This window comes from Mus caroli, chromosome 7 (genome assembly GCF_900094665.2).
Source record: "Mus caroli chromosome 7, CAROLI_EIJ_v1.1, whole genome shotgun sequence".
NCBI classification, from domain to species: domain Eukaryota; kingdom Metazoa; phylum Chordata; class Mammalia; order Rodentia; family Muridae; genus Mus; species Mus caroli.
This window is the reverse complement of record NC_034576.1, coordinates 82,782,630-82,795,939: the sequence shown is the minus strand read 5'-3', so window position 1 is coordinate 82,795,939 and position 13,310 is coordinate 82,782,630. Positions and strand designations below refer to the sequence as shown.

The 13,310-nt window shown below is 49.7% G+C and overlaps 3 protein-coding genes across 3 annotated transcripts in view; 1 reads left to right on the top strand and 2 right to left on the bottom strand.

Moving 5' to 3' along the window:
- Positions 1 to 3,905, bottom strand: part of Gdpgp1 (GDP-D-glucose phosphorylase 1) — an 8,187-nt gene extending 4,282 nt beyond the window's left edge. Inside the window, exon 1 of the mRNA XM_021168772.2 lies at positions 3,461 to 3,905. The gene's annotated coding sequence lies outside the window, so the exon portion shown is untranslated. The remainder of the gene's footprint in view (positions 1 to 3,460) is intronic.
- Cib1 (calcium and integrin binding 1) lies at positions 3,861 to 9,437 on the top strand. The gene is made up of 7 exons (XM_021167124.1): positions 3,861 to 4,156; positions 4,288 to 4,322; positions 6,206 to 6,314; positions 8,056 to 8,206; positions 8,301 to 8,419; positions 8,499 to 8,587; positions 9,207 to 9,437. Exons 1-7 carry the CDS (start codon positions 4,106 to 4,108, stop codon positions 9,226 to 9,228), a joined length of 576 nt encoding a protein of 191 aa, XP_021022783.1. The 5' UTR covers positions 3,861 to 4,105; the 3' UTR covers positions 9,229 to 9,437.
- Positions 9,438 to 9,956: 519 nt separating this feature from the next.
- The window catches only part of Sema4b (semaphorin 4B), a 39,863-nt gene continuing 36,509 nt past the window's right edge, over positions 9,957 to 13,310 (bottom strand). The window contains exons 14-15 of the mRNA XM_021166549.1: positions 12,446 to 12,528; positions 9,957 to 11,870 (exon numbers count right to left, since the gene is read on the bottom strand). Coding sequence (XP_021022208.1) covers positions 11,131 to 11,870; positions 12,446 to 12,528 — 823 coding nt within the window. The 3' untranslated portion in view covers positions 9,957 to 11,130. The remainder of the gene's footprint in view (positions 11,871 to 12,445; positions 12,529 to 13,310) is intronic.

Here is a 13,310-nt window from a genome sequence, read left to right as displayed (position 1 = left end):
AAGAGGGAGCCAGATCTCGTTACGGATGGTTGTGAGCCACCATGTGGTTGCTGGGATTTGAACTCTGGACCTTCAGAAGAGCAGTCGGGTGCCCTTACCCACTGAGCCATCTCACCAGCCCCCAGGGTAACTCTTATAAAGGCAAACATTTAATTGGAGCTGGCTGATAGATTCAGAGGTTCACTCCATTATCATCATGGTGGGAAGCATGGCAGTGTCCTGGCAGACATGGTGCTGGAGGAGCCAAGAGTTCTACAACCAGGAGAAGACTGTCTTCCAGGCAGCTAGGAGGAGAGTCTTAAAGCCCACCCCAAAAGTGACACACTTTCAACCCAACAAGGCCACACTTCCTAATAATGTCTCTCCCCTGGCCAAGCACATTCAAACCACCACAAATTCCCAGAACCTAATTAAAGGTGTGGCATGATGTGGCTGTAATGTCAGTGTTCCTATCTGAGATGGAGGTGGAGACAAACACCCAAGGTTGTCCTATGACCTCAATGTGTGTGGCATATAAAACGTGTGTGTGTGTGTGTGTGTGTGTGTGTTTTGAGGGCTAGGGATGTAGCTCAGTTGGTAGACTACTTGCTTAGCATACACCAAGTCTTGGGTTTGATCCCCAGAACTAAATAATCTGGGTGTGGTGGCACATGCCTACGAACCCAGCACTTGGCAGATCTGAAGTCTAGCACTGCACTGACTACATAGTGAATCTGGAGCCAGTGTGGGCTACATGAAATCCTTTCTCAAAAAATAAAATATAAATTGGACTGAGAGTCAGGGTGGTGAGGTACACCTTTAATCCCAGCATTGGTCAGGCTCTCAGAACCACAGTGTTAGCTCCACAACAGCCTACACAGTAAGAACCTGCAGGAAAGAGAGAAAGAGGAGAGAAAAGGAGCGAGAAAGGGAGGCTGAGATAGACAGAGAGGGGAGGGAGACAGAGGCAGATCAGCTTCAGTCTAAGTCTGTGCTCCCTCAGCTTTGCTGGTCCAGACGCGCATACTGGTGAGCCAGAAAAATTAAAAAAAAGATATATAGAATTTAACCTAAGTTTTAATAAGTATTTAGGTCAATTTTTCTACAGTAAAATACAAATGGCCAATATTTTTTAAAGTGTTCAATATTTTGGCCATCAGGGAAATGCAAATTAAAATACTTTCAGTGGGGCTGGAGAGATGACTCAATGGCCAAAAGCACTTGCCGCTCTTCCAGAGGTTCAATTCCTAGCACTCACTCACATGGGCATCTGCCACCCTCTTCTGGCCTCTAAGGGCACCACGCATAATGCAATACACAGACATACATACAGGTAAAACCATAATCACATAAAAATTAAATTTAAAACGAGCTAATCAGAAGCGGAACATGACAGTACACACTGACAATCCCAGGGCCTGAGGAGTAGAGGCAGGAGAATAAAATCGTCCAGGCTAAGGGCTGGAGACCTGCAATTTAGACGGCTCGTTACACAATCACAAGGACTGGGGCTCCAGTCCTCGATCAGGTGGCTCACAAGTGTCAGCAACTCAAGCTTCAAGCTTCCAACATCCTTGGGCCCCCATGGCACCTGCAGATGCCTGTGTGTATACACTCAACTCACAGACACCCAAAATAAAAAATTACAGAAAAATTAAAAATAAGAATAGCTACATAGCCAGCTCCAGGCCAGTATGAACGGCATGAGTCTATCTTAGTAACAACAAACCAAAAGAAAGACCTGTCCCATAGAAAAGTGACTGCTTTGGGCATCACCACGGCCTGCCCATCGCTTAGTTTCTATATGCAGTGGAAAGCACATGTGAAAGTAGTGGTAAGTCGTATGCAGATGGTTACCTCACTACACATGCAGGGAAAACTGGCACTCAGTGAACACTGGGCAAGTGCCATTGTTCAGGTCCAGGAGGTGATTGGTGAGTGATACTACCCCTGGGCAAATGGTCCTGGGTGGAATAAGAAAGCAGTTGGAGCAGGCCATGAGGAACAAGCCAGTAAGCAGTGTTTCTTCATGGTGTCCACTTAAGTCCCTGCTTCCAGGTTGACATCTGGACTTTACTCAGTGATACAGTTAAGCTGAGAGTTGTATACTGAAACCCTTCCCTCCACAAGTTGCCTTTGGTCATGGTGTTTTACCACAGCCATAGAAACTCTAAGACACAATACTATTCCCTACTTCATTATTATTATTATTATTTTATTTTTTATTTTTTAAGTCTAGAGCTAGGGTTTCACACTGTTGCTCAGGTTATCCTTGAATTTGTGATCTTGTGATACAAGTCTCACAAGTAACTGGGCTTACAGCTCTGTGCCACCAGGTCCAACTTATTTAATAACTTTAAAGTATGATATACATGCTCAGGCTTAATAAAGCTCAGAATGAGAATGAGTCAGAAGGGTCAAGAATAAATCTATACACTAGGAGTCTCACTGGGTACACCAGGCACACTCTAGGGCAGGCTCAATGCAGTAGATGGACAATTCAAAATGAACTCAATGATATATATAATAACCTTACTTGATTTGGGGGAAGGGGCGGGGGGAATGAATCTGTATTAGCTTACTCTAGTACAGCGTTTCTCAATCTGTGAGTCATGTCCCTTTTACAGGGGTTACCTAAGACCATTGAAAAACACAGATATTTATAAAATGATTCATAACAATAGCAAAATTAGTTACGAAGTAGCAACGAAAATAATTTTATGGCTGGGGGTCACCACAATGTGAAGAGCTGCATTAAAGGGTCCCAGCATTAGGAAGGTGAGAATTACTGCTCTTAGAGGAGCAGAACTGATGAATATTTACTAAGAGGGGATTTATTAAATTGGCTGGGCTGATCAACAGCGGCAGCTGTCCCCAAGGATGCATCTCTGCAGTCCCAAGCCGGTGCTGGGTTCCTAGAGAGCTGTTGGTCTTCAATCTGAGTTGGCAGCTGGAACACTATGATTCTAATGTCATTAAAGGAAATCCTTAGTGGCAGGAACAGGATAGAGACTTATCAGCAAGCCAAGGCAAACAGTCCAAAAGCCATCTTCCGTTTCCGTTTGGTACGGGTTGCCACCTGAGCACAATGCCGCAGTGGGTTTTCACACTTCAAATAAGCTGATCAAGAAAATCCCTCACAGGAGTGTCAAAGCAGTTTCCCTTCTCCTTGACTCCAGATCCAACCAAGTTGACCACCAAGATCACAAAATTCACATTTCCTCCTCCGGAAGCTTGGAATCTTCACTTTTTCACACAGTGTAAATATGTTCATACTTGCATCTGATGATTATTTGAGAGGAGAGAAGGGCAAATCTTGGTCCCTACAGCTGGAAGCTCGCAATTTGTGGGAGGAATCAAAGGAGGCACCTCAGCTGTGACGATAAAACAGCAGGAGGGATCTGAGGACAGAACTGACCTCTAAATACCGGAGTCCGGACACATCACTGAAATTGAACCTGTTTGTAAAATGGAAGCCTACCTTGTCAACTGTTCCACGAATGGGCGATAACTGCACAATCCAGTAAACACCTTCAAGAGCTACTTCGAGAGCAAGCTAAGCTTCTTCTGGAAGAATTGGCACGGTGGCAGAGGCTGCAGCTCTTGTTCCGTGAGACAGTCTAGGACTGCCCCTATCCGCAGAGGGGCACCGGATCTCCTCCAGCCCGGGAGCGAGTATGGAGGTTACCCGCCTCCACCCAGAGCAGGGGTCTTCTGCACTTGATTTAGATGAGGCGGATGCATCTCAAGGCTCAGTGCACAGACCGGTCCCGGAACTCAGCAAAGGCGTGGGGACCGCGACGCAGGCGCAGTCTGCATCACGTGCGCATGGCTCGTTCCGCCCCGCCCACTGGAAGGCGGGGCCACGAGGCCTGGGCCCCGCCCCGGTGCGTCCGGCTCCTCCCCGGGCCCTCCCTCCAGCTCTCCTGGGCCCGCGGGGAGCCGGGAGCCGGCCCGCTGAGCGGCGCTAAGGGTGGCGGGGCACTGTAGGCAGGGGCGGGCCCGGGGGCGGAGGCCCGGCAGCGGTTGCTACGGGGACTGGGCGGGGACGCGGCCCCGAGGACGGAAGTGAGAAAGTTGCCGGCGTCCCGGGGAGAGTTGGCCTAGCTGTGCGCGCACCGCGGCGATGGGAGGTTCGGGCAGTCGCCTGTCTAAGGAGCTGCTGGCCGAGTACCAGGTGCGCGGGGCGCCAGTTCTCGCGGAGCTCGCGTGCGAGCCCGCGCAGGGGAGTGGGGTTCGGGGAACAGGTGGCGGGGCGGCGGTGGCTTTCGGGCGGCTTGCAGACCCTTGTCTGGATTTGCCTTTCAGGACCTGACGTTCCTGACGAAGCAGGAGATCCTCCTGTGAGTGCTGCCCTGACCCCTGTCCTCCAACTCGGGATTGCCGGGGGAGGGCATTGCGGGTACTTTTCTCGCGGGGTACGGACTGGACGGTCTCACCTCCGAGGGTGGGGCTGTGCTTCAGGGATGTCAGGATCACTGGATCTGGAATCGGAGGCTCAGAGTGCAAGCCCCGCCCGCTCCAGAGCCTCATCTTTGCACCACGCAAACGCTTCTGTGTATCCAGGAAAAGTTGAACTGTTTGAGCTCCTCTAGCCTCCTCACTGCCGAGCTTCCTGCTCGCTTCTAAAAGGAACTGCTGTGACTCTTTGCGGACTTTGCCCTCTGGCAAAACCAAGATGTCTTGTATGTGGCTCGCTCCAATCCCAACTTTACCTGTTTAATTCAGTAACCGTTAACGTTTACTGAACCCTTACTCTGCCCAGTAGCTCCTGAGTGATCCCCACATTACTTCAGGAGGAGGTTACAGATCAAGGAATCAGGTTCAGAGAGTTCTGAGAACTTGACTATAAAGCACACTATAAGTGATTTGCTGGCCAGAGCGCTTGAGTTAGGTTCCTAGCCCCACAATGAAATTCTATTGGGAAAGAGGTGGTGGCTGAGAGGAGCCTCTGGAGTGGAGGTGACATGTGTTTTTGTTACTGTAATGTTAGAGTCCAGGTACTTGGTCCACACAGGCAGTCCTAATCACCTAGGCTGTGCTACCTGTCCTCAGTAGGCCAAGGAAAGGGACAATATTGAAAAGCAGAGAAACGAAATGTATCCAATGTGGCCATACTGGGGGAAAAAAAGGCTAAGAATGGATGTGACCGCTCCTCCCCCCATCTTTAAGTCAATCTTCATGTCCAGCTGATGTGAGGTTTATATTTAAATAAAGGGCAAGAGGTATGTAAAATTAAGCAGCTGTCCTGGTCAAGATGGAGTCTCTCCTTCATTGTCTCAGCTCTAGTCTCATGAAAGGTGATCTTCTGACAAGTTACCAGAACTGTCTGTGTAAAATTTCTTCCTGGTAGACATTTCCTCCTAAGTAGACAACAGGCTTCAGTTCATCCTTCTCACAACAGGAGATTACCGGGGAATTCCAGTTTCTCGAGGACATTGTTTCTGTAGTCCAATAGCCAAAGGGACAGGCACAAATGTCTCTAGAGTTGGCTTTTTCCTGCCAGGACTGTTGCAAAGAATGCCTGACACTGAAAGGGAAAGTCGCAGCTCAGGACCCCCAGACCAAGTTCTTAGCACAAAGGAGATTTATTGCCTTAGAGGGACAGAGGGCAAGAAATAACAAAGACAGGAAGAAGGGGAAGGGAACAAGGGAGAGGGGGAAGGAGTATTTGTCCTACAGGAGAAAGGACTGCCTCTGGATAGAGAGGAGACAGACATGGACATAGGAAAATGGCAGATTATAAAGGTATAAGGGGAAACCCTGTGCTATGATGAGGTGTTTAATTTTAGCCAGAGGGGCTTTTGATTGCTGGACCTTGGTTGTCGGCCTCAGGAGGAGGAATTGGCCAAATAGGGGAATAGACTTTGGGGGCTGCTTTAGCAATGTAGGTTTGTAGCAAGGTAGAAGGAATTGGGTCCTGCAGAGTGAGCAAGGCCTGCCAGAACCATGCTCCCCAAGCTAGTCAGAGTCCCTTCAGATGGTGTCTGCAGACATGGGTTTAAGTTCTTCTTATAAATGCCCACCCTAAGAAGGGACCCCAAGCCTCTGCTGTTTTGTGAATTACCTCTCTTTGGCTAAAGGTTGCCCAATGCCTGGGAATCCTGGGTGTATGACTCAGTTTCACAGCTGGTTTATAGGGCATTCAAACCGCAGAATGGGAATGTCATAAATACAGGGAGACTGACTGCTTGAGGCCACCAATAAGTTCCCCTCTCTCTGCCAGAGCCCACAGACGCTTTTGTGAGCTGCTTCCCCCAGAGCAGCGGACCGTGGAGGAGTCACTGCACACCCGAGTATCGTTTGAGCAGATCCTCAGCCTTCCAGAGCTCAAGGTTCAGTCCTCTACCCACTTCATCCACCCTCTCGCTGCTACTGCCTTCCCTAACCCTTCCTATTGATTGTAAGCACCACACCCTGGGGTTTTTATTTTGATGATGACATGGAATTGTGTGGGATGTGTACACAAGTAAGTGCTGGTGCCTGTCGAGTACAGGAGGCATGGGTTCCCTGGTGCTGGGGTTATACGCGGTTGTGAGCTGTTCCTCACAGGTGCCAGGAACTGAACTAGGGTCCTCTGCAAGAGCAGTATGGGCTTGTAATCCCTGAGCCATCTCTGGCCCACTCTTCCCGTTTAAAACCTGTGGTTCTGAGGATCGAATGCAGGTCTGTATGTTTCCACGGTGAGCACTGCACTGGCTGAGCCAGCCGACCACTTTCTCTTTCTGATCCCGGCTTTTACTACATACATAGCCTTTACTGACTTGAACTTGCTTCAGTCCCCCTTTCCCTGCCTTGTGAGCACCAGGATTATATGTATGCATCACCATGCCCAGCTTGCTATGAGTAATAATAAGTATTGTTGTTTTTTCCAAGATGTTTCTCTGTGTATCCCTAGCTGTCTTGGAACTCGATTTGTAAACCAGGTTGCCTCAAATTCAAAGATCTGGGAGGAAAGGTGTGTGCCACCATTGCCTGGGTTATAATTGCTATTTTGAGACAGGGTCTCATTGTGGAGTGCTGGCTGTCCTGGCTGGAACTTGCTATGTAAACTAGGCTCTCCTTGAACTCTTGGATATGCCTGCCTTTGCCTCCTCAGGGCTAGAATTAAAAGCATGCACTTGTCTGCGATTCCTATGCAAAGAGCCTGACTGGGTAACAAAATAATCACCCAGTTAAGTATTTTTTACAAATGATCAGCTTGGTCTAGCCAGGTAGGTTAGCAGATGAAAACCCTTGACTTGTGCATGCCTTTTGTCTTTAATTCCAGCACTTAGGAGGCAGAAGCAGGTGGATCTCTTGAGTTTGAGGCCAGTCTGGTCTGTAAAGCCAGACTCTATAGACCTTTATAGAGAAACCCTATCTTAAAAATCCAGAAACAGGCCGGGCAGTGGTGGTGCATGCCTTTAGTCCCAGCACTCGGGAGGCAGAGGCAGGCAGATTTCTGAGTTTGAGACCAGCCTGGTCTACAGAATGAGTTCCAGGACAGCCAGGACAACACAGAGAAAACCATCTCAAACAACAAAAAAAGAAAATCCAGAAACAAAATCATTTGCCTTGTAATCCCAAGGACCTAAGTTTGATCCCTGGGACCCATGGTAGAAGGAGAAAATAGTCTATGAAAAGTTACCCTTGATTCCCACAAGTGTGGAGTGGCATGTGCTCATGTGTACACATGCACAACCATGATAATCAGCTCCTCTTGTGGCCGTGCTTAACGTGCCTATCTTTTCCTGCTATGACTCTACTTGTGATGTGTGTGAGACTGCCCCTTCCCTGGCTGGCTTAGTAGTCCCTCCAGTGCCCTCCATGTCCTGGCCTCAAAGGTCCTCCCCTTCGAGCCTGAACTCCATAGTGCCGCTACTGTAATGAGCTTCCTCGAGTTTCCAGAAGGGAATCAGGCATGGTGGTGCATACCTGCAATCCAGCACCTGGGAGGTAGAGGCAGGAGGATGAGGAGTTGGAGGCCAACATGGGTTTTTGAGACCCTGCCTCAGAAGGAGTTTCCAGTTGAGCTGGCTGAGTTTGTAACCCAGGCCATGCCCTGTGATGTTCACAGAAGGCTTTCTTACACAGGCTAACCCTTTCAAGGAGCGAATCTGCATGGTGTTCTCCACATCACCTACCAGAGACAGCCTGAGCTTTGAGGACTTCCTGGACCTCCTGAGTGTCTTCAGTGACACAGCAACCCCAGACATCAAGTCACACTATGCCTTCCGCATCTTTGGTAAGCACTGTGACAATGGCTGGGCAAGGGTAGGTGTGTGCCTGCAGACTGCCTCTCGAGCACATCCTAGTTGCTCGCTGTGTCTGCTGCCTAGACTTTGATGACGATGGAACCCTGGACAGAGAAGACCTGAGCCAGCTTGTGAATTGCCTCACGGGAGAGGGCGAGGACACTCGGCTCAGTGCTTCGGAGATGAAGCAGCTGATTGACAATGTGAGCTGCGGCTTCTGGCTAGGCTGGGGTGTCGGGTGGGAAGGGTTGGAGATGACGCATACAGCCCTCTCTTCCCTAGATCCTGGAAGAGTCAGACATTGACAGGGATGGAACCATCAATCTTTCCGAGTTCCAGCATGTCATCTCACGCTCGCCAGACTTTGCCAGGTGTGACAGGGTCTCCTGCATTCTGAGTAGCCATCTACTCTGGGATGGTTATCAAGGGCATGATTCAGCATGGTCTTTCAGAGAGGACACAGGGGACCAGGCCCATTCCATTTTTTGTTCTTGTTTTTTTTTGAGACTGATATTAAAGTTGTGCATCAGCACACACAGCCTGGACTTTTGAACTTGTGGCTTTCCTTCCTCTACCTCCTGAGTGCTAGGATGTCTAGTTTTGTGGTACCGAGAATTGAACGGTTTCAAACCTGTTATGCAAGTACTCTACCGAGCTACATGTCCAGCTCCTCAAACAGGAACCTTTGGCTGTGGTGGTGCAGGTCTATAATCCCAGCACACAAGGCAAAGGCAGGCTTGGTGCCTGTGCAAGACTAGCTAGGTGTATACACAGTGAATTCCATGCCAGCCAGAACTTGTTTCAGGGGGACAAAAGTCATAGGAGAGAAGTGGGTATGGTTAGTCAGGGCTGTACCACCCCCTTCTATCAGGAAACCCAAGGAGTATAGCACAGTGGTAGAGTGTACATGTTTAACATGTGTCAGGCCCTGGGTTCGATCCCCAGCACCAAACCAAAAAGCCAAACCTAACTTACTCTTCCCTCCTGCAGCTCCTTTAAGATTGTCCTGTGATGTCTTCTAAGTACCAACATCCTGTCCAAGACCTGGCCACTGCTGAGATGTGGCCAAGGTTACGCCTGCGGTGTCAGGGCCAGTGCCGGCCCAGCCTGGAGAGGGTGCTGCAGAGTCTGGCCCCCTGGCAGGGGAAGACCCTCCCCCTTGTCACTGCTGTTGTCATCACTGTGTTTACTAATTGGTAATAAAGGTTTAGAAATGTTTGACTTCCTTGTATGATAGTAGCAGCAGGACTAGACGTGTAGGCGCCTCTGATCATCCCCACTTTGGAGACATTCAAGTTCATTTCCACATGTGTGAGAACTTACCGAATGGTTCACCAAAGAAAAGTCAGTTTTCCCGTATCATCTGAAAACTTAAAACACTAGAGTAACAAAAAGTCCTGCCCTGTCCTCTAAACTGGGTGTAGACAGAAGGAATTCATTCCGCTTAAGACCACACTCTCCCAGGTAACATCAGTTAAGACTTTAGAGAAAGGGACCCCCAGAAAGATAAGACCCCAACGCAGTGCCAGGCTGGGGGGATAGCTCACTTAGTCAAGTGTCTGCCTCACAAGATGAGGCCCTCAGTCCATGAGCTGGGGAGGCAGAGACAGGAGGATCCCCACCCAGACTCACTAGCCAGCCACTCTAGCCTAATGGTGAACTTGAAGCTAATGAGACCCTGTCTAACAAGGCAAATGCAGTTCCTATGGATGACACATACCTAAGGAGAGCCTCTGGTCTCCGCATATACATATATTTATATCACATACACACAAAGCAAGGAGAGCCCTCTGGTCTCCACGTGGACACACATGTACTCATATTACACATAAAGCAAAGTCCTTCAGGAATGTGGGCCACAAATAACTATAATTTGTCCGATTTTATTTAAAAAAGAAAGTAAAGTGCATCTTATTAAAAAAAATATAAAACCCATGTAAATTCAGGGTCCTTGTGATGGGCAGTGTCAGCATCCCTTAGAGTGATGGGCACGGTGAACTAGGACAAGGAATGAGGATCCAGGAGTCTGTGTAGGAATTAGAAGATGGGTGGGGCCGGGCAGTGGTGGCACACACCTTTAATCCCAGCACTTGGGAGGCAGTCATGCGGATTTCTAAGTTCGAGACCAGCCTGGTCTACAAAGTGAGTTCCAGGACAGCCAGGGCTACACAGAGAAAGCCTGTCTCGAAAAACCAAAAAAAAAAAAAAAAAGACGTCGACGATGGGTCGGGACATAGTTCTCTGACTGGGAAAAGGACAGCAGGCAAGTTTTCTGTCACAACCCCCCTTGGGGTCACTCCCTTGCTTTTGAGGCCACAGCCTGATACAGGCTGGAGAAGTCCGGGAACTGGGACTGAGCCCAAGGTCTGGTAAGGAGGGCTGCAGAGTCAGCCTAGCCCTCTGGTCCCTGAGGTGGTGTCAGCGGTCACAGATATGTCCTCGGTTGGCTGAAGCTGGAGCAGGGCCCTGATTCTGCAGTGAGAAAGGGTAGCCTCAGCAGCAGAGTAAGGCGGAAGGTAGAATAGTCCAGTCGGGGAGGGATTCTCAACTTCAGCTTGCTCACGAAGCCACTTTGGAGAAGTCCCCAAGAGCCCAGCAGGCTGAACTGGAGTGGCTATGTCGTAGTCTTCCTTGTCTGTTTCTCCTTCCTCTCTGGCTTCACATTTGCAGTTTTAAACAAAGGGCTCAGTTAAGTAGCAGAGTTCTGCCACCCAGACAAGGACCCTCTGGCCCCTGGAGGCAGCCCAGCTCTCGGCCAGACACTGGAAGCAGCTGGCTGGGCTGTTGGGCCTGTGGTACCAGCTGCCATCCAGGCAGGGTACCGTGGCTGTGTTCTGTGAGAAGCAGAGGTAGCTGGCCTCCACTGAACACTCACAACCCCTGAGGTCAGGGTGGCCACATCTAAAGTCAGCTCTCATACCACAGAGTCTCGGATCTCAGAGCCCAGTCGAACTCGGGGCCGGGGACACACGGGAGACACCTCTACAAAGCTGTCCTGGATACTCAGTGGCCTCTTCTCTGATTCAGTGAAGACTCTGGGCCCTGGGGAGCTATCCGACAGAGCCTGGTAGCCTCGGTGGTCAAGTGGGGTGCTAGGAGGACCAACACCATTCAGCGGTCGGGTCTCAGGTGGTAGCACTACAGGGCGAGTCTTGGGGTGCACACTGGCACATTCGCCCTGCTTTAGGAAGAGTTTCATGCCATCCCGATGTCGGTAGAGAAAGAACAGAACCAGAAGCACCACAGCAAACCCAAACAGAATACACATCACCAGGAATTCATTCCAGTAGGACTTGTCCGCACCCCAGCTGGCCCTGCCACCAGCCGGTGCACTCACTCGTGATGTGTTGATAATGACCGGGGTACCATCGCGCTGGTTCTTTTGGTCCATTACCCCCTCCTCCATCACCTCTGGGCAGTAGCTGGCCACGAGCTGCTGGAATCCTTCTTCTATCGACCAACACTGGAACACCCCCAACCCCTGCTGGCTGCCCACCAGCAGCAGGTCCCCGGTGGGTAACACTCGGCAGGAGGCAGAGGCATTGACTGGGGCTCCATTGTGCACCCAGAGCCGAGTGGCCAGGTTTGAGAGGAGTGGGCAGGCCAGGGTGTTCACTGTGTTTGGTTGGATCTGGACTTGTTTACATGGCTTACCTGTTGGCAGAATAGGCATGGGGTAGAAGAGGCCATTGCCCAGAGCAGCTCCAGGCTTAGGCCCACCCCCCCCTCAACCTGGTGCTATGATTGTGTTTGAATGAAAATGGACCCATAGGCTCAAAGGCAATTAATTACACTACTGGGACATGTGGCCTTGATGAAAGAAGTATGTCACTGGGGCTGGGCCTTGAGGTTTCAGATGCCCAAGCCAGGTTCAGTGACACACTCTCTCCCTGCTGTCCACTGATCCAGATTTAGAACTCTCATTACCTCTCCAGCACCATGTCTGCCTGCAATGCCACCATGTTTCCTGCTATGACAATAATGGAATGACCTCTGAACTGTAAGCTAACCTCAATTAAACATTTTCCTTTATAAGAGCTGTGATCATGGTGTCTCTTTCCAGCCACAGAAACTCTAACTAGGACCAATGGTAACTTGGGCGATGGTTGGGACTAAGTGACTCCTGATCTGGACTCTTCTTTGTAGGGCTAGAGGAATAAATTTGTACCTAAAAATACCTAGAGTTGTTTTCCAAGCAAATGTGGCTCACCTTTCCCAGGGCATCTTACCTGGCACAAGAAACCGGGCCTTGTATGAGGAATTCTTGCAGAGTTCCTTGACACTGGCACCCTCAATGTCCTGGATCCATGGCCTGGGTATAAAAGAGTCTTGGGTAGAATCCCATTGGCCAGTGTTCCTTTTTCCCTCCACTGTTGGTCCTGGGCAGAGAACCTGGTGTGTAAGGCCCACCAGGCCCAAAGCAGGTGCAGGAGACTTGCCAGAGCAGAGTCCCCACCACCATGGGGCTGACTAGGTATCTCTAGTCATAATTACAGGTGTGCGTGTTTAGAAGACAGCCTTGGTGTCATCCTTATGAACACCATCCACCTTCTTTGAGACACAGCGTCTCATTAGCTTGGAGTTTAACAACTAGGAAAGATCAGATGGGCAGGGAACTACAGGGGAACTTCTTGCCACCATCATGCTCGGCATTTTTATGTGTGTTCTGAGAATCAAACTCAGATTGTCACGCTTTTGAGGCAAGTACTTCACGGTCTGAGCCGTCTCCTCAGACCCCATCTACACATTACCACAAATAAAAGTCACAAACAACCCCCTTTTGCTATAAAAGCAGAATGTGCCTAGCACTTGGGAGGTACAGAAATCCAAAGTTATCTTCATAACACAGTGAACTGGAGGCCAGTCTAGGCTACATGAGACCCTGTCTGAAATACTACCCTCCCACAAAAGGAGGCAATTAAAAGCCCAAGAAGTGGCCATGAGGTGCACATCAGCCCTAGCTACAGAGCAGGACCCTGTCAAAAGAAAAAGAGAGAGAGAGAGAGGAGAGAGAGAGAGGAGAGAGAGAGAGAGAGAGAGAGAGAGAGAGAGAGAGAGAGAAAGAGAGAGAGAGAGAAAGAGAAAGAGGGAAGG

Excerpts from the sequence above, each read along its gene's own strand:
- Cib1 (XM_021167124.1), top strand. The coding sequence starts at position 4,106 with ATGGGAGGTTCGGGCAGTCGCCTGTCTAAGGAGCTGCTGGCCGAGTAC. Across the intron at positions 4,157-4,287 it reads AGCTGCTGGCCGAGTACCAG|GACCTGACGTTCCTGACGAA; the intron begins GTGCGCGGGGCG and ends TTTGCCTTTCAG. Across the intron at positions 8,588-9,206 it reads CGCTCGCCAGACTTTGCCAG|CTCCTTTAAGATTGTCCTGT; the intron begins GTGTGACAGGGT and ends TCCCTCCTGCAG.